This window comes from Oncorhynchus keta, chromosome 36, assembly GCF_023373465.1.
Source record: "Oncorhynchus keta strain PuntledgeMale-10-30-2019 chromosome 36, Oket_V2, whole genome shotgun sequence".
Taxonomy (NCBI): domain Eukaryota; kingdom Metazoa; phylum Chordata; class Actinopteri; order Salmoniformes; family Salmonidae; genus Oncorhynchus; species Oncorhynchus keta.
In genome coordinates, this window is record NC_068456.1 from 8,745,847 (window position 1) to 8,771,220 (window position 25,374).

Genomic DNA, 25,374 nt, shown 5'->3' on the forward strand with positions numbered 1-25,374 from the left:
TATTATCCACACTAAGACATTGTTTTAAAGCATTGCATATACTCCATCATGCGCATTCATTGAAATGTTTTTTTTTTTTACCCAACCCAAGAATGACAAACCCAATACAAGAATGTGCCATCAACTCATCTGACCTCATTGCCCCAAACTGTGATCCTACACCCTGCTGTATAGCAGTGCATTACCAACGTAACCACTGCAGTACCAACCCAATGAGTGTCCCATCAGATCTGCTCATTCACAACTCTGAGTCTAGAGTGCAACCTGAGGACAGAGCTGACCTCACTGCAGTAAAACTCTAGTGAAAGCCACTAAGGGAGGGCAGTGACCTAACCGCTGTGCGGTGCGGTGCTGGGCCCTCGCTGCGGCCGAGAGTGGGGCAGCTATTTAAGGTGCAAGGCGTTTTGTGTAATCGTTAAATTTCCACTGGGGTTCCTGGTTGGTGGGGGGGAACTTAATTTAGATGGGACACTTCCTGTTTGCAACGCGCCCATTTCTCAGAAAAGCTAACCTTGTCTCCCAACGTCCTAATTACACAGGGCTGTATCAGTGACCCAAATAGCTGCTTTTCCTCCTGACGACTGGGCAGGCTGCCGGGCCTGGACTGGCGGTGGGTATGAGAGCCTTAAGGAGGGAAAACTGTTGCTGATGCGCTACTGCTACTGTTGTTGATCTGATGCCATTGACTGGAGGGCCCGTGGGGATTATGCAACAGGCTAAGAGAGCAGGGCAATCAAGGAAGTAAGACCATAGAAATATTCAACATTGACATTGGCTGTAATGCTACGTATATTGGTATTGAATCATTCGGTACGGGGACCTCTGTTCTCACGGTGAAACCCTAGTGAATACATAACACTAGGCCTGTAGGCTCTGCCTACACTGCGTTGTATGCTATTGCCTCGTGAGTAAATCTGAGCTGAAAATAACAACTTTGAAGGCTATTCCGTTAAAACAAGTACAGCCTATGCACACAATGTAATCAAAATTCTAATCTTAACTGGCGGATTTCAAACTGTCCTTGTGTGAGGCGCAGCCCGGGAACTTTGTAGGTGGTGGGGTTCGATTAAACCAACGTTTACAGTTTGGAAACATTTTGGCTTCACAGTTGATTACAACTGCGATTGACAGAGATTGTGGATAAAAAGTGAACAGCATGTTTTCCACTGCTCAACGAGAATAGCCTCTGCAGAGTGTGGAGTGTAGAGCTTGTTGTTGGCCTCCGTGTGTGGCAAAGCAAGTTAGAATAACAATTCTGGAATAAAATGTTTTATGATAACTGTAGGCTACAACGAACAAGAACCAACAGTTAGGCTGCTATTTAAAAATCTGAATAAAGGTATTGTTATTTAACTGTAGGAGAGGAAGAAAGTGCATGCAGACCCAATTTGGCTAGCTAGTGTAGATAGCTATTTTAGCCAATTCGCTTCTCCAGGTTTGATGTAGTTAAGACGGGTGTACTACTTTATCATATTGGATGATAAATATCCAAGTTAGAACTTAGTCTACAAGCGCAAGTCGGATTGGTTGCTGCCTGTCCCTCCCTTTTGGCTTCTGTTTCACTCGCTCACAGTACACATACCGCAAGGCAACCTCCCTCGTCCTGTATTGGCTATGGTTAATCGAATATCTTACAAATGGACTTTCCTTTTCTGCGAGTCATGACCGCAGTCAAATTCCACGTCGCCGTTGAGTCATTATAACTGGGCTTCTCCAAAACTGCGTTCTGATGCTGCGGATGGTCATTAGTAGCCTACCAGACTTGCAAAGGACAGTCGCTAGTGGCCTGGTACTCGGCTTTCTTGTCCCCCTAATCGATCGGACATCAATGCAATCAAAAATCAAATCAAACACTTCATGAGAGCCCTAGCATTTAGAGTTCGAACTGAATAGCATCGCCTGTTTTGCAGCGAGATCCAGCTCATCATGGCTGGTTGCTGAATAGATTGAAATAAGTGTTCCTATAAGCCCAAGCCCATGTTGCGCAACATTTCCATAGGCTTTGCAATTGCGTAAGAAAACATTTTTGATGGCCTCTATTAAAAAGAGGAGGGTCCCACCAGTTTTCTACATGCTTGCTATATTTATTTTTCAACTTCCTTAATATTAACCACATTGCTTCGCTTTACAACTGGAGTAGCTTACCTGGCTGGCATGAAAATTGACCGTGGGAAAAGCGTCCTCCGTTCGCTATTCAAGTGCATGCAGATGCCAAGTCTTTTATACCACCTGCCCCTGTTCTGACCGGTGCATGATCAAAACTAATTTCACACACATAATTTAGTATATGTAAAGACGAGATTACATTGAGAATAGTCTGACGGGTGAGAATATTAGCACTTGTGAATGATGCCCAGCGCGTGCCTCGATCACACCTCTGCAGCGTCGTTGCGTTTTGGTACACCAGAAGTACATTAATTTCCAATGGACCGCTGTGTCTGCCTCGCAGTGTTGCGTTGCAGAGGCAGTTGCATTGCGTTCTGTGTGGTCCATACGTTGGATTTATCAACCGTATGCTTCAAACTGTATGTATAGACGGCTTGGCAGCAGAAGGTGATTGTTGAACAATTGTTGCACACACATCCAGATGATGCGTACCATTTTTCACAATGACACTGTAGGTGTGACCGGAGGCGTAAGGTAAGAAACCGCATGGAGTTTTTGTTGTGTAGCCCACAGACGTATGACATAGCCAGATCAGGGCCTAACATAAAGACAACTCAGAATATGCTATTTTGTTCTTCTGAAATAGGAAACATTTTCTTCATATCATGTTTCTTTAGATTTGCCTAAAATAATGGATTTTTTTGTGATGGTGTAGGCCATATTAAATGGTTTCATTTGACTTCTTTTAAATGTAGGTTTCCAAACGACCACATCAGTGTAGGGTATGCGTGGACCCAGAAAGTTCTAAACCTATTTATGCTAATTAAAGGTCAATTGCTGTGAGAACTGGCAGTTATTTGCGTGACAGTTACCGGCTGACAAAATTGTCATGACCACCACAGCCTTAGCTGCGCCCCCCCAACCCCACCCCTCTGTCCCTCTCTGTGCCACCCCAGGCTTGCATAGTGCCTGGGTCCAGCCTGTGGTAGAGACAGTGTAATGACAGGGCGAGGAGGCCTCAGCCTGCTCCACCCTGCTCTACCTCACCTGGTTTACCCCCACATGTTGACTAACTACACCAACACGTGTGGGCTGTGTTGATATGCTGTAATGTTATGACGGTTTAGTTAATTACATGACCACATGTAATTTTATGTTGTAGCTAATCACTGACTTACCTGTTTTAATGCTAGTGAAATGTCAATCAAGACTAACTTCTGTGTTTGTTTACCTAACCACTTTAAATCATCCAGAGGAATGAAGAAATGTGTTATGTTCCCATACGCCACACCCTCTTTCTCTCTTCTTATGCCTCTCTTCCCTTCTACTCTCGCTCTATACCGCTCTCCTATCCCAGGTGGAGGGGGTGGGCCTGTACTTCCGTCAGCAGCTCCTCCAGTCTCGTCACCGAGGGGCCTTTGAGCTGGCCTACGTGGGCTTTGTACGTCTCACCGACATGCTGCGCAGGTGAGTTAGAGAGACAGATTGTGTGTTTGTGTGCGCACGCTCTATCTACATCAATACCAAAGCGCACACTTGGGAGGTGCAGCTGGGGAGGAATGTGCCCTCCTGTTGTGAAAAGGGCTGCTGTTTTTCCAGGGGCAGTGGACCAAGCTGGCCAGATCAAACAATCCACTGTGTAGGATGGGCGGAGGACAAGACACACACACACACACACACACACACACACACACACCCTGCCATATCCTAGAGCCCAGTAGAACATAGCAACCCAGAAACAAAACCAAGCTTCAAAAGCTGGGCAGTTAGGCACCCCATAACCAACAACCCCAAAATCCTATTCTGTATTCTTGTATTTAATCCAGACTACTGTTTCCACCCTAGCACTCTGGCTCACAACACACACACACCCTTCTTCTGACACCAACCTACAAGAACATTCCCCTCATCAAATCACTCAGGCACTTAGATGTATTTATTCAGCATATGCACTTCGCTTTTGAGAGGGCAAGATGTTCTCCAAAGCTTTTCAGGTTCAGGGCTTTGCTCTATGGCAGAAAATCGAACTGATGGGATGTCTGGTCTGGGAGCAGTTTTTAAACGAATAGAATAGAGTTGGGACAATAAACTTAAAATGACCGACACTGACATTGCCTTCCTCTTTCCGAAGCATCTGGCTTACTTAAGTCTGTCATTTCCGGTGATTTAGCTACACAACGGTCCTGTAGATTGTTCTAAAACCATAGTTTGGTCAACAGTGTCACGAACCGGCTCAAAGCCCGTAACAAAGGGAGACAACGTGGAGATAAGGAGTAGCAAAATGTGTATTTATTAACTAAAGCAACTAAGTATAATATACAATGGTGTGTGTAATCAGTAATCAGTAGTGTAAGTGAGTGTTTTGCATACATGAATGTGATAATGCAGGGTGATGAAAGGTGCCAAAGCAAACAAACAAAAGTCCACCAAGAACCACAACACAATCTACAAAAGGTGTCTGCATGGAGAGAGTCTCCTCCATGAATGGGGAAGTGGTGTATTTATCCTGGGAGACACCGGGCCCAGGTGTTTCCCATGTAGCTGACGACCCTCCCTACTCCGCCCACCAGCATCCTAATAAGGAAATAACAGAGAGAATACGGCAGACAGAGTGGGAGGGTCGTCACAACAGTAATAGACTATACATTTATATTGATTCCTGCCATGAAGGTATCTGCCTGTCCCCGTTTTGCTTTCGGCTGATGATTCATTCTCTTGCTGCGGGTGATTCCCTGATCCACCTCTACGCAGACGGCACCATTCTGTATACATCTGGCCCTTCTTTGGACATTGTTAACTAACCTCTAAACAAGCTTCAGTGCAATGCAAGTAAAACTAAATGCATGCTTTTCAACCGATCGCTGCCCGCACCCGTCCGCACTACTAGCATCACTACTCTGGACGTTTCTGGCTTAGAATATATGGACAACTACAAATACTAGGTGTCTGGCTAGACTGTAAACTCTCATTCCAGACTCACATTAAGCATCTCCAATTCACAATGGAATCTAGAATCGCCTTCCTATTTCGCAACAAAGCCTCCTTCACTCACGCCGCCAAACATACCCTCGTAAAACTGACTATCCTAGCGATCCTCGACTTTGGCGATGTCATTTACAAAATGGCCTCTAACACTCTACTCAGACTGCATCCAGTTTGCTATCACTGTGCCATACGTTTTGTCACCATACACCACCCACCACTGCGACCTGTATGCTCTCGTCTGTTGGCCCTCATGACATATTCGTCGCCAGACCCACTGGCTCCAGGTCATCTACAAGTCTTTGCTAGGTAAAGCTCCGCCTTATCTCAGCTCACTGGTCACCATAACAAGACCCACCCGAAGCAAGCGCTCCAGCAGGTTTATTTCACTGGTCATCCCCAAAGCCAACACTTCCTTTGGCCGCCTTTCCTTCCAGCTCTGCTGCCAATGACTGGAACCAATTTGAAGTTGGAGACTTATCACCCTCACTAACTTTAAACATAACCGATCGCTGCAGCTGTACACAACCCATCTGTAAATAGCCCATCCAACTACCTCATCCCCATATTGTTTTGATTTACTTTTTGCACGCCAGTATTTCTACTTGCACATCATCATCTGCACATCTATCACTCCAGTGTTAATTAGCTAAATTGTAATTACTTTGCTACTATGGCCTGTTTTTGCCTTACCACCTCACGCCATTTGCACACACTGTATATAGACTTTTGTTCTGCTGTATTATTGACTGTATGTTTACTTATTCCATGTGTAACTCTGTGTTTATGTCGCGCTGCTTTGCTTTATCTTGGCCAGGTCGCAGTTGTGAATGAGAACTTGTTCTCAACTGGCTTACGTGGTTAAATAAAGGTCAAATAAAACATACAAATTCCCTCTCCTCACTGTGCGCACGGAGGAGGGAGAGATGCGTTCTGAGAAGCGCAAGCATATTGCTTAAAATGCTAAAAAGACCGTTTTCAAAGCAACTACTGCTCAAGTTATAGAAAAGAGTCACAGCTTTCTGTGAGTATGTCATGTGTTTCTCACCTCTTAATGTTGAATGCGTGGCACCACTTTACAACCAGAGTAGGCTGAAGTAAGTGTAGATTTGATGCGCCTGCAGAGCCGAGCGGAATGCGCCATTTGCTGCCTACATCAAGTAGCCTCGACCAGGAGCTGGAAAGTTTGATCTACATTTACTGATCAATTTAATCAATTAGCCTACATGGCTAGCAGCAATGTATTTAGCGTTTGAAATCTAGTGATTTGTCTTAAGTTCCCACTTCCTCAGGTGGTTAACAATATAGCCTATACCCAGGGGTCTCCCAACAGATCGGTCACTAGCTACGAGTAGCTCGCAGCCCACCTGAGCAGCTCGCAAAACATTTTTTATTTCACGTGTTCCACCGCAAACTGTCATGAACATATCACAACTATCAGACACCCGCCTACTATCCAATCAAATCCACGTTGACATTATTGCAACCCTAGTGAAGCACAATTGGATTCAAAAGTAAAACATCTGGCAATTAATTTCTAGGACTGTTTCCCTTGTATGTCTGTGGTTCGAGTTTGTCTATCATTTACTTTGTGTAGGCTGTTAGTGATAATGGTAACTGTCTTCAGGGTAGACAGACTTTACCCAAAACCTTCTCAATTTACATGTCAACTGCAAAGTAACTGGCAGAATAATATCATGTTTGTTTATATCATTCGGTGGGCTTTTGTTGGCAAACTCTTGCAAAATGCACAATTTAAAAGGTTATTTTTCAATTTATTTTGCCCTCAAATTGTCTTCTGATGTTATTTAAGCATTGACATGGGCACAGAAATGGAATTGTTCCTCTGTAAATAATTGTCATTTTTAGAGTGAAAAACTGAAAAAAAAACAGGAAAAATACAACGGAGGAAACGGAATCTCGGGAAAATACAGAGTGCCTATTTGAAAGCTATGGCAAAATGAATAAGTAGCTCAGGGCATGTTTCCTAATTTAAAAGTAGTTAGGTCTGATAAACTATTCTGGAACAGCAATACACTCTGTTGTCAGAGAGAGTTAGTTACATGACTAAAGAACTGCAACGTAGTCGCTTTTAGGATTTTAGTTAAACAATGTTTTTGTGTGAGTGCATTATACAGCTTAATGCCACATACAGGATATTTGCAAGATATTATGTGTTCGTGCGTGTGTTCTGTAAATGTTTTTGACATCGCCGTTCAGCCGTGGCTAATTAAGAGCCTCTAATGAGATTTTTTTCTTTATTTTTTGTTAGGAGTGGAAGCAGAACCCTGCAGCAGCTGCCTGGTCGCTGGCTCACGGAGGTCCTACAGGAGGTCAAGTCCAGCGACCCCTCCTCCAAACTGTGTGCCACGCGCCGCAGCGCAGGCATCCCATTCTACATCCAGGTGTGTGTTTATGTTTGGAAAGGAAATTCTTGGCATGCCACTAAAGCAGTCATCCTTCTCTGTCTCTCTGTCTGTTTCTGTCTGTCATTATCACATATTAGAGGGGGAGATGGAAACTTTGGGGAGAGCGGTGGTCGGGAGGGAGAGAATGAGGGAGGACGTGGACTGCGGGAGAGGAAAGGAGAGAGATTGAAGATTAAGTAGGTACTGTGAGGTAGCAAGAGAAGAGAGCGATATTAGGGAGAGGGTAAAGAGAGGAGGCTGATCTCTGCACCTTGGCAGGCTTGTGCATTCCATTCCTGCGGTGAAATCTGGAAAGGGCTGGCCGGTGTGCTGCTGGCCTGTGTGCTGCTGGCCTGGGACAGACGTCACAGGAACCAGCCCAGACTCTCTGCCCCCAGACCAGAGACACAGCTGTCTCTCATCAGCACCCACAGCCGGCCAGCACGCGGATGATATCACCACGCCATGTTTGTACAAAGGCTTGTGTTACTTAATGACTGTAGTGGCAGTGATCCCAATTCTGATCCTTTGCCTAATTTAAGGGCAAAAGACCTGATCTATTGGTTAAAACACCAATTAGTGCTACAAAAGTTCAGAATTGGGCAACCTGTGTAAACGTAGCCCAAGTGACTTATTTTCCTTGTCTCTTTTCCCTCTGCACCAATGGCAACACAGTGGAGATCTGTCAGAGGGCCGCTATTCCATGAACCAGTTACTTCCTGATTAGTGCTGCTGCTGAAGGAAAGGATGCTTTTATAGTCCAGACTATTGGCATGCAGGCTGACACACCATCTGTGGCCTGTCTGACCTCATTGTGTCGGTCTTGTCTCCTGTCCAGGCCCTGTTGTCATCCGAGCCCAAGTCGTCCAGCTGCAGCCTGCTGAAGATGACCATGAGAGAGCTGACCGCCCTGGCCATGCCCTCTCCTGACAGAGCCACTGACCAGACCACTGTCCCTCAGGTACTAAACACTACTGCTGAACACAGTTTGTCACCTGAGGCAACAATTACAGGAGGGATCACGCGTTACAATGTGGTTGAAATTGAATTCGGTTCTACCTGAGCTTGTCGATTTTTGGAATCCTCCCTGGGTGACATTTTGAACCGTTTTGAGATTCTGAGCCTAGCACTGATTCAGTACAGTAACTATAGGCTAAGTGCCTATACTGTATCCCAGGGGTTGTGGGTTTCGATTCCCCTGGGGCCACCCACACGGAAAATGTATGCACGCATAACTAAGTCGCTTTGGATAAAGGCCTCTGCTAAATATCAAATTGTATAATATACATTGTAGCGGTTACATGTATGCTTGCACGTGCAGTATAGTGACGTCCCTGTTTGTCTCTCTAGGTTCATGCTCTCAACATCCTGAGGGCTCTGTACAGAGACACTCGTCTGGGGGAGAACATCATTCCCTTTGTCTCTGAGGGAATGCAGGCTGCTGTCCTGGGCTTCACCTCCCCCGTCTGGGCTGTGAGTCCCCCCCCGTCCTCTCCACTCTGAATCTGTCCTGCAAGACGATACTCTTCTGAATGTCATCTCTCTTCTTCCCCTTCTCTCTCCGTCTCAGGTGAGGAACTCCTCCACCCTGCTCTTCAGCACTCTGATCACGAGGATCTTTGGAGTGAAGAAAGGGAAGGACGAGCACTCCAAAGAGAACAGGTCTGGATCCCTAGCGAGTCTCCTAGACAACAGTTTTGACTGCCGTAGTAAAGCAGCAGTATCCCACACCTGCTTGCTCACCCTCAGTCCTTCTCTATTGTACCTTCGCTAACATATTTTAGTGCAAATCTCCCGTTGGCATTTATGCACGGTTTATACACAAAAGCCAAAGGGTATTGTGAGTTATGATTTGACCTTTGATCTCTCCCTGGCATGTTGTGCTCTGCCCTGTGGATTCTCTCCCGTACCAGCAGGGGGCAGTGTGTCCACACCAGGCAGGCCTCCCCTCGGCCCCAGGTCAAAAGTCCTCAGGCCTACTCTACTCTCTCGTTCTCTCTTTGCTTGGAGTATGGCAGGAACATAGTTGAATGCTGCTATTCCCTGCAAGACTCTCACACTGTCTTCAGAGAGGATAGATCCTCTGCACTCTCCAACTCCCCTTCTGCTTTCCTTCTCTTTTACCCCCGTTCTGCTCTTTCACTCTCTCATTATTTTTCTCAGTGTGATATCCAGGACTCTTGGCTCTGGAATGATTTTGATATTTGTTTCAATCAAGTCTAGTGCATGTAGGCTACATTGTACACCCATCTACAGATGGACATGCACGATTAGTGGCACACAATCACACAAAACAGACATGCTCTCTCTCTCTCTCCCCCCAGCATTAATAATAATAATAATAATATATGCCATTTAGCTGACGCTTTTATCCAAAGCGACTTACAGTCATGTGTGCATACATTCTACGTATGGGTGGTCCCGGGAATCGAACCCACTACCCTGGCGTTACAAGCGCCATGCTCTACCAACTGAGCCACAGAAGGACCACATTACACCTCCACCAGTTGACAGCAAAGCTCCTGTTGTCTAGCACCGACCTCCCGCACCCCTACGTGCTCTCCAGTCATTGCTCCACTGGCCTTCACTTCTGACCTGTGTGTGTTTGTTACTGTGTGGGGGAGGGTAGTCTTTGACAGGACCCCTTGCAGCGCTCACTCTGTTCACCCTCCACCCTACTCGACTGTCATCAATCCCCACTCACTCCAGATGTGACCTCTGTCCATACCCACAATGCAGTGCTTAGACAGTGAGGGGGGCGCTCGCTCGACTGTCCCGTGAAGGGCGAGATTAGCCGCCGAGGACAGCTCCGAGCGAGTGCCTCGTCAGAACACTGCATTGTGGATATGGACAGAGGTCACATTTTGAGTGAGTGGAGAGCGGGGGAGAGAGAGAGAGACTTGCTGAGGCTTAGAGGAAAGGGTTTGATTGCTTGTTTACAGTGATAGTCTTACAGTCCTGGGTTAAAAGCCCGTTCCTGTGTAGATGCTGTGTGTGTGATAGGGTTATTTTGAGCTCTTATCCACAGTGACAGGTACCCATGGGGGCAGAGGAGTTGATCTGAAGACATTTTTTTCCTTCTCATGATGAAGTCCAATCAAGGTCGTTTTGGCCCGTCCAACCGCACAGTCTGTTTTCATTTAGTTTAATTTGCTTGTGTGGCCAGAAGCCTTCTGATCCCTCCGGGCCAAGTCAATTGTTTTTGGAGGCTTTTTATTTACTTTTTCGCTGTATGTTAGTCTGTCTCATGTTGTTGCTGTGTGCACGCATATGTGTGGGAGCGAGAAAGATGTGTGTGTGTGTGTGTGTGTGTGTGTGTGTGTGTGTGTGTCTATACTACTCTTGTGTTCTGGGTCTGGCTCGTGTTATTACTGTGATTATTTGGCTGTGTGTTCTGGCTACAGTCGATGCGTTGTGACAGGCTGTCCACTCCAATGGCTGGCTGGTTGCTGGTCTGTTTGGTCAGACTGCTGTGTGTGTGTGTGTTGGGTTGGCTCCCATGGCTCCAGTGGAGGTGAAGTGTGTCAGACCCGTCAGGCCAGCTGACCACTGGCCTGTGTGTATGTGTTGGGTTGGCTCCCATGGTACCAGTGGAGGTGAAGTGTGTCAGGCCAGCTGACCACTGGCCTGTGTGTGTGTTGGGATGGCTCCAGTGGAGGTGAAGTGTGTCAGACCCGTCAGGCCAGCTGACCACTGGCCTGTGTGTATGTGTTGGGATGGCTCCCAGGTACCAGTGGAGGTGAAGTGTGTCAGGCCAGCTGACCACTGGCCTGTGTGTATGTGTTGGGATGGCTCCAGTGTGGAGGTGAAGTGTGTCAGACCCGTCAGGCCAGCTGACCACTGGCCTGTGTGTATGTGTTGGGTTGGCTCCCATGGTACCAGTGGAGGTGAAGTGTGTCAGGCCAGCTGACCACTGGCCTGTGTGTGTGTGTTGGGATGGCTCCAGTGGAGGTGAAGTGTGTCAGACCCGTCAGGCCAGCTGACCACTGGCCTGTGTGTATGTGTTGGGTTGGCTCCCATGGTACCAGTGGAGGTGAAGTGTGTCAGACCCGTCAGGCCAGCTGACCACTGGCCTGTGTGTATGTGTTGGGTTGGCTCCCATGGTACCAGTGGAGGTGAAGTGTGTCAGACCCGTCAGGCCAGCTGACCACTGGCCTGTGTGTGTGTGTATGTTAGATTTATTTGTACGACGTTTGAATCTGGAGGTGATTGTTTGTTGTGTTTTATAATATGCTTATTTTATTATTTTTTTTCTTATATCCGTTCCGCGTCTGGATTTTATTTGGGTAACACTCCTCAAAGTTCATAGAGACTTTTGCTCTGCAAACCCAAGCCAACAGCTACAGTATATCAGTGTTCTCAGTCTTCACCCTTTCTCTCTCCTGCTTTTGTTAAGTCATCATTGTTATTTTGTGAGGCCTGCTGGCCCCGGCAGGCAGATGAGACGGAGCTTGTCCTCAGACACCTTCACCCCCACTGACCCTGACCTGGCTAATCTGCCCAGACATGACCTTTAACCTCTGACCCCATGGAAGGGTCGAGTGGAGGAGTGAGACGTCCCACTGAGAGGGCCTCATTATGGAGGGAGGAGAGGAGAGGCCTGTTTGTCTACTGTTAGTCCTCTGCCATCTCTTAAGGCCCTATTCTTCGAATACTTAGAAGTGCAAGTCAATCTTGTAGGTAGCCGGGTTTTTATCTCCCTGTGAGATAGCTGACATCTTAGAAAAGCCTCAAAGCTTACAGAAGGAAGACGAGTCATACCGTTGCAAGGGGTTAGTGTGTGTGCATTCGCGCAGCCGCTTGTGCATGTGTCTAGAGGTCAAAGGTGATTTACGTGTATAGGTCAGAGGCCTGCAATCGACCGGTTTTGTAGGCATGTCCTCGTCTGCTCTACCGTTTTATGTGTTCATGCCGCTCAGCCTGGCAGGAAGACTACATTAACCCTAAGTGAAAGAATACAGGTCTTTGTGCAACATGTAACTTCTACCCCGTTGGCCCACCTCAGTCGCAATCGGGGGAGCGTTTTCCGTGTTGCGCGTTGAAGCTGCCGCCACATGCGGGCCCCACCGACACAACAGACACACCTCGTTACCTTGACGGTGCCCCGGCTCTCACTCGGACCAGGCCTGGTGGGGAGGGAGGGAGGAAAGGAGAGAGGGGTGTATTTGGCACAGTTTTGGCGGAAGTTTATGTGAGCTCTGCTCTTTACGTTGTTGGGTTACGCTGTTTGGCTTTGCAGGCTAACCTAACTGTTCCGTCCCCTTACGTTTCAGGGCACTTGATTTAGATGTTAGGCTTTTACAAAAAAATATTGGCTTGATGTGAATGGTGGCATTTAGCTTTTGGAGATTACACTGCCAAAGTTCAATGTTGTCAGTTTATGCATAGAATGCCGTTCACACGCAGGCACGCACACTTTCCCCCCTTACACACACACACACTACCCCCCTCCAAACACGCACATAAAGTGACCAAGTCAGACTAGTGTCCACAGTACATTTATTTCCAGACACGTTGCTTGCCTTGCCTGTCTTGGGGATAAACAAACGATGCAACCTGAAATGAAGTGTGTTTCCCTCTGGGTCTGGGGTGGTTGCTAGTTGGCATGAGCCTCCTGAGAAGCCGACCCTGCTGGCCGGCTCCTAATTAGCTTTTTATTGGCTTGTAATGCTTTGAAATGGAAGGAAGTGGTTTAGAAGCCAGACAGCGCTGGAGAGGTTGTTTTCTTTCTCTATACAAGTGTGTTTCTCTCTCTCTCTCTCCTTTGCTTTTCTCTGCACAGGGAACTTATGTAATTATCAAATGGTTTACAGAGCTGGGTAGGGTGCACCCACTGCTGATGTTACACAACTGTTCAAATAAGACAGATGTATTTAGTATGTGGCTGAAGATGTTTTACTGTACACAGATACATCAGTTGTACTGATGTACAACCTCTTTCCTTCTCCATAGGATGACGGGCCGGGAGTTCTTCACTCGTTTCCCGGCGCTCTATCCCTTCCTCCTGAGCCAGCTGGAGGAGGCTGCAGCGTCGGTGGACAGGTGAGAGTTAAGGTTCAAGCTATGCCGAGAGGGACGTTCATGTCTGATTCACACTACAGAGGGGACAAGAGAGGACAAGCTGAGCTGTGCTGGCCTGGTTCCACATCCACCAGAAAGTTAATTGAATTTGATGGAAAATAAAATCCAATATACAAGCCAGCACAGTATACTGTGAGCTCCACATTATTTGCCATGTATTTCTGATAGACAGTAAATCATCTGAAACACAACCAAAACAAATAGAAAAGGCATCCAACAAATGTGTAGAGTCACAAGCTTGATGTAGTCATTGCGTGTTAGGAATATGGGACCAAATACTGAACTTTTTACTACTTTAATACACCTAAATTAACTTTTGGTGTATTGTGTAGTGTGCTGCAAATTCTAAGCAGTTCACCCGATATGGATGAAAATACCCTCAAATTAAAGCTGACAGCAGCCTTGTCTTCTCTTCCTCTTCTCACCCTCCTCTGGTTTCTGTGGGACCCGAAATGAAACCCTTGCTTCATTAGGCCCGTGAAGCTCGTTAAGGCTATTGGCTGGGCTGATGGACAGTTTCCTGGGAGAGATGGACCGATTCGGAGGAGGAATGGGCAGACTCCTCCACTCTCTGGAAGATTCTTGGCCTTCTTATCTCTACCAGTTAGTTCCCCCTAAAAGCTTTTGGACTGTGAACAGGCTCTCCAGTCAATGTTATCTTAATATGGATCAAATGAATTGGATGCTTTTTCAGACTCTCTTCCTCCCTCCCTCTATATTGTTCTCTCTCTTGTTCTATCACTCTCACCTTTCACTCCCAGTCCCTCCATTGCCTCGTAGAAGTCATTAAGTTTCCTACGAAACTAAACCCTCTGCCCCCTCAACCTCCAAATAGAAAGACCGGGACTGTAAACTTCTCTCAGATGTGTACCGTCTGTTTAGGTCATGTAATACAGTCGGTGATGGAGCAGAGCTGGGTCGTCTGCTCTGTGGAGCCCGTACAGGGCGCGGTGCAGTGCTTCACAGTAAGAGACGTGACAAACCAGAGCTTCCCAGGCCCAACTCCATCCAGACACATCTCCCCTCTTCTCTTCTATTAACCTGCCCGCTTGTCAGTCCTACTCTGACATAAGGGTAATTTGCGAGGCTCGTGAACTCTTTTACCTCCCTCTACCCTCACTTTCTCTTTCCTCTCATTTCCTGTTACCCTTTTTTCTTTATCCCCCCTTACCTTTCATCGCCATCACTGTCCCTCTCAATCCCTCCATCTCTTGTAGTGTTGTCATGACGCCAGAATTTTGACTTCGATGCCAGGTTTATTATCATAATACTCGATGCCACGACGATGCTGAAACGATAGCAAAAAAAGACCACGGCATTAAAAAAAAGAGGCCATTTTAGCCAAAGTCACAGAATGGCACTTGATCCAGACAGAAACTCAGCTGCTGCTCTGTTCAATCGTTGGTCGTTTTAGTTCAACTACATTTGAGTTGTCTCATGTCAACATTCTTCAGACAGCTGTATATGCATTAATGAATCAATTATACATTCATACAATCAATGTGGTTTTTACCAATCTAACTACACAACAAAAATGGTAATCATGTATTGTAATGGTAAATCTCTGTTGATAAATGGACTTTTTTGGCTGATTTTCATGAGGCTACAGAGGACAAACAATCTGTTTCCCTGCCATTTGGGACTTAAAAAAATAAATAAAAGCTCTGTCTCGTAACAAGCAATGATGTCGGATCGCGGTCAGTTGGCTAAGACAATAGATCATCTTTGGGAGAGACGTGAGTGAGACAGAGTAAGTGGATTAATAACGTTTTTGGTGGCAATCGGCATGTTTTGCGTTATGGTTTGAAAGTACAAGGTTGGTGAATTGGCTTTATCTGTTAGCTAGCAAGGGAAGTTAGCCTGTAAAGCCTGAAGCCACCAGTATCTTCTTGTGTTGTAAAGTTCTCTAGCCTCCATGGCCATGTATGTTTTGCGAACAGTAATTAACGGTTTCAACGTTTCCTAGCGATGTGCCGTGTCAAGTTATTCAAGTGTGTTAACTTTGTCCGGCATGAGTAGGGAACTAACCTGATGCAGCCTAGAATCCCTGTGGAGGCTAGCAATGAGTAAGTGGAGCCGGTACGGTGCGGGCCACAGTAAGGGTGTCGGCAGCGCGGGTTGACAGGCTTGCTCTGTGAGACAAATTAGTACTGAAATGTAAAAACAATTACTAAACCACTCTTTCTCTGTATTCAATTCAAATGTCATTATTGGGAAGCATTTGTTTGCATTGCCAAAGCAAGTGAAAATAGATAAACAAAAGTCAAATGAAGTGTAAACATTACACTCACAAAAGTTCCAAAGGAATAGAATCATTTCAAATGTCATATGTCTTTCTACAGTGTTGCAACGATGTGCAAGTAGTTAAAGTACGAAAGGGAACATAAATCAACATAAAATATGGGTTGTATTTACAATGGTGTTTGTTCTTCACTGGTTGCCCTTTTCTTGTGGCAGCAGGTCTCTCTCTTTCTCCGTCCGTCTCCAGCAGAGCTTCATATGTTAACAATTCCTCTCTGGTGCTACATGACATCACTCGTGGCCGTGCCTGACTGAAATCGGATGCTAAACACATTACGCAGGGCCGTAATTAGCGGACTGTAACATTTCCTAATGCTTGGCCAGGCCATCCCAGAGGAGCCGGTGGGGGGGGGTTTGTATTGTTGAATGGAATAATGAAAAGCATAAGGCCCAGCTGGCAGAGTGGGGTGGAAGGGGTTCTGGTTTGGGACCTTCTATGGCCTTTGCTTTCTTTCATCCACTTTTCTCTCTCTCTCTCTAGGTGTTTCAGATTGACATTGCCAACCATGAAATAGTTACCACTGGCTCACAGTGACGGTTTTTATTCGGAGTCGGGGAGAGCGTAGGGAGATGTAGGATTAGAGTGGAAGAGATACAGGGGCTAGTAGGAGAGATGGATTGAAATGGGAAGAAACTACAATAGAGGTGTGTAAAGGTTGTCTGAACACAATAGCATGCTTGCACAATGAGCCCGTCACCCCAGATGGGTCATTGATAAGTAAAGCATTACAATGAAGCTCACCGACTCCCACTTTCTGCCCCCCCCTTATTCTAGGGGATCCTTTCATTGTTTTTCCTTGCTCTCTCTTTTTTTAAATGACCCCACCCCGTCCATTTTCTTACATGAAGGTGAAGTCGAATGTTTAATCTCGGCAAGCCAAAACCAAACCTCGCGTCTGGATACTGGATGTGCTTCTGGGACAGGAGGACGTTACTTTGGGACTAATGCGAGTGACGACAAAAAAACGAGAACAAAACAAAGCCCTTCCAACTGTGGGGGCACCTCTGTGACATCTCAAAACCAGTGCAAAACCAGCACACCGGAATCATCTTTGTGATGATCACAGCCCGATAAGACATAACATTTTTATGTTTCAGTCACGAGAGACCAAATGCTGTTAAATCCGTGTACCCCAAGTATTACAGATGGCGGATAATAACTGAAACTCTCTGTTCCAGTGACAGGGGTCAGGTGATTCTGCACCCCAGCCTGTTCCTGTTGCTGCTGGTGTTGGGGCGTCTCTTCCCCTCGCCCATGGACGGGTCTTCTTCCCCCCTGGGCCTAGCCCCCTTCATGCCTTTCATCATCAGGTAAGGACACACACACACACACAGCTATTGGATGTTAGAACTCACATGAGGTACTGTCATTCACTGTCCTCCTCCCACTGTGATTAGCGAAAGTCATACTCTTTTGGATCACACATGGGCCACTGTGTTTCGTTGATACTGTACACAATTAAGGTAGGTCACCCAGTATGTTTTGGCATATGTGAGAAGACGGTACCACACCGGAACAATGTCTTATCTACATCTAACCAACCATAGCTGTCCCCAACCCTAACGGTGCCAAGAATAGACCTAATTTCTGGTCTAAAGTATTTATGACAGTGTTTAATCGGGTGTGGAGGCTGCGTGCGTGTCTTGTCTGTGAGTGTGTGTGTGAGAGTGTGTGTGCGCGTGCCAAAGGATGCATGTGTGAGGGTACCTCTGTACTCGCCACGTCTCACGGCGTTCCCAGATTCCCACTCCCTTATCGCTGCTGCTCTGACCGTGTCGTGTGTGGGGGGCGGTCCGGGCAGACTCATGGGAAACTGCGGATCTGCTCGCACATTCTTCTCATTTCTTGGAGCTGGAAGAAAAGGCGTAAAAATATTATTGGAACATGTTCCCCCGCAGCACCTGCAAACCGCCCAGGAGCCGGAGGCCACGCCCATCCATATCACAGTCGTATGAAGTATTTTTCCGCCAATAAAGTAGTACTCAGCAAAATCTGTACTAGTATGAAAATACAAGTGCAAGTCGATGTTTTTACGGGCTGGGGGACAGAAGTCTTATTTAAGATGCTCTTTTGAAGAGGTTCTCCCTTAGACCAGTGTAACCCCAAAAGTACTCTTCAACTTCTCCTTCAGCCCTAAATGAGTTGAATGAAGTATGTTTGTCCCAGGCTCCAACAGAAATGTGTGCTGTTGGGGCTACTCCAGGACTGGAGCTGGGAAACACTGCCGTAGACCATAAGTAGGCAGGGAGGACGAGGAGCGGAGGGCTGTGTGTGTTCGGTGCCTGGGACAGAGGGAGGACAGGGTCAGGGAGGACAGGGCCTTGAGGTTGGAATGCTCTGTGACCGGCCAGATAACGTTCAGCAGAGGAGCTGACGCATGCACACACACACACTCCCAAGTGCACACAGTTCCACTGTAATAACCACTGAATGAGAAAAAGCTGTCTGAAGACATAATGATACCCTCTAAGATGTTATGCAACAGGACACTGACCAAGCTGCTTTACTCTGTGAGTAGGGTCTCACTTTGTTGTGTTCTAGTATGTTTTATGGTGTTTGTCCTGAAAGATTTAAACCCCTATTTATTTCCCCCCTCGACGTAATGTATGCTTTGTGCTCAGTCACCTCTCTGGCTCAACTCCCTATGTTGCCTGATGGATAGAGGATTGCTGGTCTGGTACAGTGGGGGTTAACCGCTCCAAGGCCAGAGTGCTGGCTGGCTGGTTCTTGTCAGTGGAGGTATGCAGTGCACATCCCCCTCAAATGAAACCCACATGTTGAGGATGTTAAATATAGCAGGGCCCTGGCGGCTCTGGTTCAGGCCTTGTCTCTCTCTCTCTCTCTCTCTCTCTCCCCCAGGCGGGTGTGGATGTGTCTGGGAGGGTGATAACGATCTGCCACCACCTCCCCTACCTCCAGGACTTATCTCCACTCTTATCCCAGCAGTCTTAATCCACCTTTCCATCCCGATCTCCCGCCATCCATCTCATCCCCAGCTCCCTTCCTCTGATTTGCCTCTCTCTGACCGATCTCACCATCTCTTGCGTTCCTCTATCGGCTCAGCCTTACCCTCGTCAGTAAGGGTGATAGGGTCGCAATATTTCCCCCGTCCCTCCCTACCCATGACTCCCTCCATCTGTGGAAGATGAACAGACTGTTTTCGTTCTCTCTCTCCCTCTCTTTGTGCCCCTGGCTGACTGGCACTGCTTCTGACTAACCTGATACCGTTTATCGTTTTTCCACTATCCAGACCAAGTGTCTCTGACTCTGCATGTCCTTCCTCCCTCCCTCTGTTCCTCCCTCTCTCTTTCTCGCTGTGGTCTCCTCTGCCGATCTCATTTCACTGTAACAGTCAGTATCCATTCCTCCCTAACGGGCTCCATTAAGGCTCAGAATGGAGCTAGTTTAGTGTTAACAGAGACAGTCACTAGGGAGGAAACTGGACTGCCAGGACCCAAATGAGCCCCAGATGCCCCCACTGGCCCTCCCCTCCTCTGGGCTGGTGTTTAGAGCAGATCTCCGTCCCCCCGTCCCCAGTCTGTGTCCTGACCCCCTGGAGACGGCTTCGGACGGCCCTGTTTCTAAAATTACACCCCTCCAAACGGTCATTTCCTCTACAAAGAGTTTTAATGGGACAAATTAGCACTGATCGTTAACATATGGGGCTGGGGGGGTTGATGAAGTAGGGGGCAGGCAGAGGGGTTGTTCATTAGGCTGTGTGTGTGTGTGTGTGTGTGTGTGTGAGAGAGACAGTTCAGAGCAGAGGAATTATAACTGTTGTATCTGTTTGACACAGGGCCTCTTGTTTCGGTCTGTGAGTTATGACACAGCAGGTGGAGGGCCATTTGTTGACAGTGTATGTGTGTGTGATTCTAATGCATGGGTAGAGAAGGGGAAGGAACAGTTGTGTGGTTTGGAAACGTATCTTCCAGGCCAAGCTAACTCTCAGAGCAGCAGAACGTCTTAATTGAGACATTTCGTTCCATAAGCCGCCGCGGTGATGGATGGACGCTCCTCTGGAGTTTCCAGAGCGGCATGGCGAAAGGCTGTTTGTTTGGCTTGAGCCGCTCGTAAAGCACTCGGCTCCTCTGCGGCCCTGTAAACACACACACACACACACACACACACACACACACACACACACACACACACACGCAGTGTGACGCAGCAGGCCCCGGCTGCAAACAGCCAAAGTCGCAGCAGCTCCCAGTCACCTCACCCTTAAATTCCCTTACCCCTAACTCTCCTACCCCGTAACTCTCCTGTCTTTCCTACCCCTCACCTCTTAATCCCCCCCCATATTGGCTGGGGCACAAGATGCTGAAAAAGCCCCAGTGAGACTTGCTTCTCACCATTCAGGCAATGCATGGAGGGGCCATGTCTGTCTGTTAATGTAAGTCAATCAGTCTGTCAATCGGTCCTCAAAAGTCAACCGAAAGGCCCTCATACCCACCTCCCTCACACGTCTCACCCATGTCCCGCCCACGCCGCCTCCATGCAAGCTTTGACATTGGAGAGGGACGGGCGGACCGTCACTAGTAAACAAGGCTAATTTTAGCAGGTGTTAAGGGTGACTGAGCACATTCCCTGACACCTCTCATGTACGGTACAGTAGAGGACCGTGTGTGTGAAAGAGGGTCGTCCTGCTTCCCTGAGAGCTAGATAACGGATATTTATTCAGTCTCCGACATCAATCCACTCATTGGTTTGGAGTTATTCTCATACAGTATACTGTTCACCCAAACAGAGGGGTGTGTGTGGGCAGTTAGTATGGCTTTTTATAGAATCCTCCTCTAACCTGCCCTGTTTGTTCCAGGTGTGGTCGTTCTGCGGTCTACCGGACCCGTGAGATGGCCGCCCGGGCCCTGGTCCCGTTCGTCATGGTAACCCAGGTCCCCTCCACCATCCAGACTCTACTGGAGGACCTGCCTCTGGAAGCCGGGCCTAGAACCCAGCAGAACCACATCCACGGAATCCTGCTCCAGGTCTAGAACCAATTCCGCTCTCTGATACTGGCGACATACTGAAAAAAGACACCCACACCCACAGCGCTCAACACATCCTGTCAACACAGTGCACATCCCATCAGCCCCATTATCACACTGTGACAGTCCAGGGTAAATACATATTTAGTACTATCAACACATTCTGACAACACAACCAAACACTCACACAGTAATATCAACACAGACTGATGAGTCATTGGCGCTGGGCTCACTCCTAATGGGACATGGGGGGACAGTGTGGCCCAAATCAGGGGTGGTGCAGAGTCAGGGGGAGGAATGAACAGCTTTGTTTAGTATTTTCTTTCCGTGATCTGACAGTTACGATTTGATAGTGGTTTCTTGTATTCAATACTGGCTGGGTTTCATGGAGGTCTATGGGATAGAGGGAGAGGAATGGGGAGAGAGCGATGGAAACTGTTAGGGGGGGTGAGCGGGAGATAGAGAGAGAGGGAGCAAGAAAGAGAGCCATGGAAAGTGAGGGATGGCAGGGGAAGTGCACTCCCAGAGGCTTATGTGAGGCTTTGGAGGAGCAGGGTTTTGTTTTCTTTCATGTCATGGTGGTCATATGTGGAGCTTCCACAGATCTCTCTCTCTCTCTCTCTGTGTCTCTCTCTCTCTCTCTCTGTGTGTGTGTGTCTCTCTCTCTCTGTGGAGGATGACAGGGGGAGCCCTCTCTCTCTCTGTCTGTCTCTCTCTGTCTGTCTCTCTCTGTGTGTGTGTCTCTCTCTCTGTGTCTCTCTCTGTGGAAGATGACAGAGGGAGCCCTCTCTCTGTGGCCAGGGAGGAGAGAGCGGCGATGGGCTACATACCCACATCTATCTGTTTGCGTGCCTGCTCTTGCCTCTTTGCAGCCAGGCACTTCACTTCAGACGATGCACCACAGATATAGACTGGGCAGGAACGCAGCGTGTCAGGTCCCGCTTGGTATATCTGAATGCGGAGGGGTGTCTTTCCCGTGATGCGCCCCAGATAAACTGGAGTGTTTGGATATGCTGGGTCGTGTTTGGCTGGGGGGGGGAGGGCCGGGGTTGTATGCAGGCGTAAACACTGTGGAGGAGAGAGGTAGAGATAGACAGAGCGTACGTGTAGACCGGAGCATCACCCAGGGCCCACTAGATAGCGGAGATACTGCGGGCCTGTTTTTGCTGAAATGACGAGGACAGTGCATTCAGCTGCAAGGTATGGCTAATGTATGTTAATGTGTTCTGGCCACTGTCAGGGAGTCAGTTGGTGTGTGTAGCAGATGTGGGAGTCTTCTTCCATATTGGTAAAACCTTCCTGGCTTTCATTTTTGAAGATTTAACATGTTGCTATCCAGAATGCCCCTTCTCACCTCCATCGACAGTGCACAAGCACACAGCATACCTGCCGAGACCCATCGATACCCACTACTAGTACATTGACCCACTCTTGTCGGCTTTCTCTCCCACACCCCTAGCTGTGTGACCTGCAGTGTCCTCAGGAGACAGTCCCCAGAGAATTGTGCATCAGCAGGCAGGTTAGAGTTTATTGGAGAGACCCAGTAAGTTTCTGTTGACGCAACCCGGGTTCCCCTGGACCTGCCTAGCGAGGAAACCGTCGGACCAGCACTAACAGAACACGACGTCCCTTCCTGCACGCTCCAGCGACGCCATGTAGGCCTGTCTCCCCAGTACGCCTGGCGCGGTCAGTAGTGTTTTGAGGTTGTGCGTTGGGGAATGAATCCTTTTGTGTATTTTCACATCACAAATCCGGAGTTGAACTCTAGACTCTCTCATGGATTTTTCTTTGGTATTTAAAAAAAAAAGAAAGGTTTTTGTAGTCTCAGCACTATTCTGTAGGAGATGGAAATCTGTTCCCAGGCCTGTTTGTGCTGTCTTACCAAGTCCTATGGTTGACCATGGAGTTGGTTAGTTGGCAAAACAGCACAAACAGATCTGCGACCAGGCTATAGCTAGAAAGGGTCTGTAAGGGAGTAGTACTAGTTCAGCACAAACAGATCTGGGACCAGGCTATAGCTAGAAAGGGTCTGTAGGGAGTAGTACTAGTTCAGCACAAACAGATCTGGGACCAGGCTGTACTGTCGCTGGACAGAGTGTAGTGTGGGTAGTGAGTCGTACATGTATGTAAGCTTGGGCGGTATACCACTTATACTGGGGTATTTGGAAATAGTCACTGGATGGTTTTTCAATACCTTTGAAAATGTTCATACATTTGAATATTTGTAGCTACTTTTTAAGTAAATACCTGCGGTTAACTTGTGCAATATGTTTCAGCTGTCGAAATGTTTCGTTATGAAGCTTACCGGTAGTATCCAGTCATCCAGTCACACAACGACGATAGACTGGAGCCTTGTGAGTCACTCAATGTTTTGCAGCCCTCTCCAGGTGATCTAGTTAGAGTATGGAATTCACAACTAAATGTTTGCCAGCTGGATATCTTATAGCTATTCAGTTAGCTGTCTAAAATGTGCTCAATGCTCTGTAGTTGTACAATTGGTTTGCTAATTTAGTACAGTGGCAAGAAAAAGTCTGTGAACCCTTTGGAATGACCTGGATTTTGGCATGAAGTCGCAACAATAGACAAACACGGTCTGCTTCAACTAATAACACACAAACTATACGTTTTCATGTCTTTATTGAACACACCGTGTAAACATTCACAGTACAGGGTGGGAAAAGTATGTGAACCCTTGGATTTAATAACTGGTTGACCCTCCTTTGTCAGCAATAACCTCAATCAAACATTTTCTGTAGTTGCGGATCAGACCTGCACAACGGTCAGGAGGAATTTTGGACCATTCCTCTTTACAAAACTGTTTCAGTTCAGCAATATTCTTGGAATGTCTGGTGTGAACCTCTCTCTTGAGATCATGCCACAGCATCTCAATCGGGTTGAGGTCAGGACTCTGACTGGGCCACTCCTGTACTCCCTGTTCACTCATGACTGTGCGGCCAGGCATGACTCCAACACCATCATTCATTTTGCCGATGACAACAATGGTAGGCCTGATCACCGATAACAACGAGACATCCTATAGGGAGGAGGTCAGAGACCTGGCCGTGTGGTGCCAGGACAACAACCTCTCCCTCAACGTGATCAAGACAAAGGAGATGATTGTGGACTACAGTAGGAGGACCGAGCACACCCCCATTCTCATCGAAGGAACTGTAGTGGAGCAGGTTGAGAACTGCAAGTTCCTTGGTGTCCACATACCAACAAACTAACATGGTCCAAGCACACCAAGACAGTCGTGAAGAGTGCACGTCAAAACCTATTCCCCCTCAGGAGACTGGAAAGATTTGGCATGGGTCCTCAGATCCTCAAAAGGTTCTACAGCTGCACCATCGGTTGCATCACTACCTGGTATGCCAACTGCTCAGCCTCCGACCGCAAGGCTCTACAGAGGGTAGTGCGAATGGCCCTGTACATCACTGGGGCCAAGCTTCCTGCCATCCAGGACCTCTATACCAGGCGGTGTCAGAGGAAGGCCCTGAAAATGTGTCAAACTCCAGCCACCCATGTCATACACTGCTCTCTCTGCTACCAGGTCCAAGAGTCTTCTAAACAGCTTCTACCCCCAAGCCATAAGACTCTTGAACATCTAGTCAAATGTCTACCCAGACTATTCACATTGCCCCCCTCCCCTCTCCACACCACTGCCACTCTCTGTTGTCATCTATGCATAGTCACTTTAATTATCTCTACCTACATGTACATACTACCTCAACTAACCGGTGCCCCCGCACATCGACTCTGTACCGGCACCCCCCTGAATATATTGTTAGTTTTTACTGCTCCTTATTTGTTACTTTTATCTCCTATTCTTGTCGGTTAGGGGCTCGTAAGTAAGCATTTCCTTGTAAGGTTGTTGTTTTCGGCGCATGTGACTAATAACATTTGATTTGATAGCCTTACATTCTTCTGATGAACTTGGGAATACATTCTCCTGTCGACGATAGCAAGCTGTCCAGGCCCTGAGGCAGCCCCAAATCATGATCCACCAACGTACTTTACAGTTGGCTTGAGGTTTTGATGTCGCTATGCCTTTTTTTTTTTTTCTCCACACGATTTTATGTTTCTTTCAAACAACTCAACTGTAGTTTCATCTGTCCACAGAATATTTATCCAGTTGTGGAACATTCAGGTGCTTTTTTTGAACTTCAGACGTGCAGCAATGTTTTTTTTTTTTTAGACAGCAGTGGCTTCTTCCATGGTGTCCTCCCATGAACACCATTCTTGTTTAGTGTTTTATGTATCGTGGACTCGTCAACGGAGATGTCAGCATGTTCAAGAGATGTCTGTAAGTCTTTAGATGACACTATAGGATTCTTCTTAACCTCATTGAGCATTCTGCGCTGTGCTCTTTTATATTTAAAACAGTCAGTTAAGAACAAATTCTTATTTACAATGACTGCCTAGGAATAGTGGGTTAACTGCCTTGTTCAATGGCAGAATGACAGCTTTTTTACCTTGTCAGCTCGGGGATTCGATCTTTCGTTACTGGCCC

General features: G+C 47.3%; 1 protein-coding gene across 1 annotated transcript in view; it reads left to right on the top strand.

The window, feature by feature from the left end:
- thada (THADA armadillo repeat containing) overlaps positions 1–25,374 on the top strand; it is a 110,024-nt gene that overhangs the window by 18,724 nt on the left and 65,926 nt on the right. Inside the window, exons 22-29 of the mRNA XM_035754056.2 lie at positions 3,464–3,573; positions 7,361–7,493; positions 8,335–8,457; positions 8,847–8,969; positions 9,067–9,158; positions 13,449–13,538; positions 17,058–17,189; positions 20,696–20,864. Of these exons, the coding sequence (XP_035609949.1) occupies positions 3,464–3,573; positions 7,361–7,493; positions 8,335–8,457; positions 8,847–8,969; positions 9,067–9,158; positions 13,449–13,538; positions 17,058–17,189; positions 20,696–20,864 (972 nt within the window). The remainder of the gene's footprint in view (positions 1–3,463; positions 3,574–7,360; positions 7,494–8,334; positions 8,458–8,846; positions 8,970–9,066; positions 9,159–13,448; positions 13,539–17,057; positions 17,190–20,695; positions 20,865–25,374) is intronic.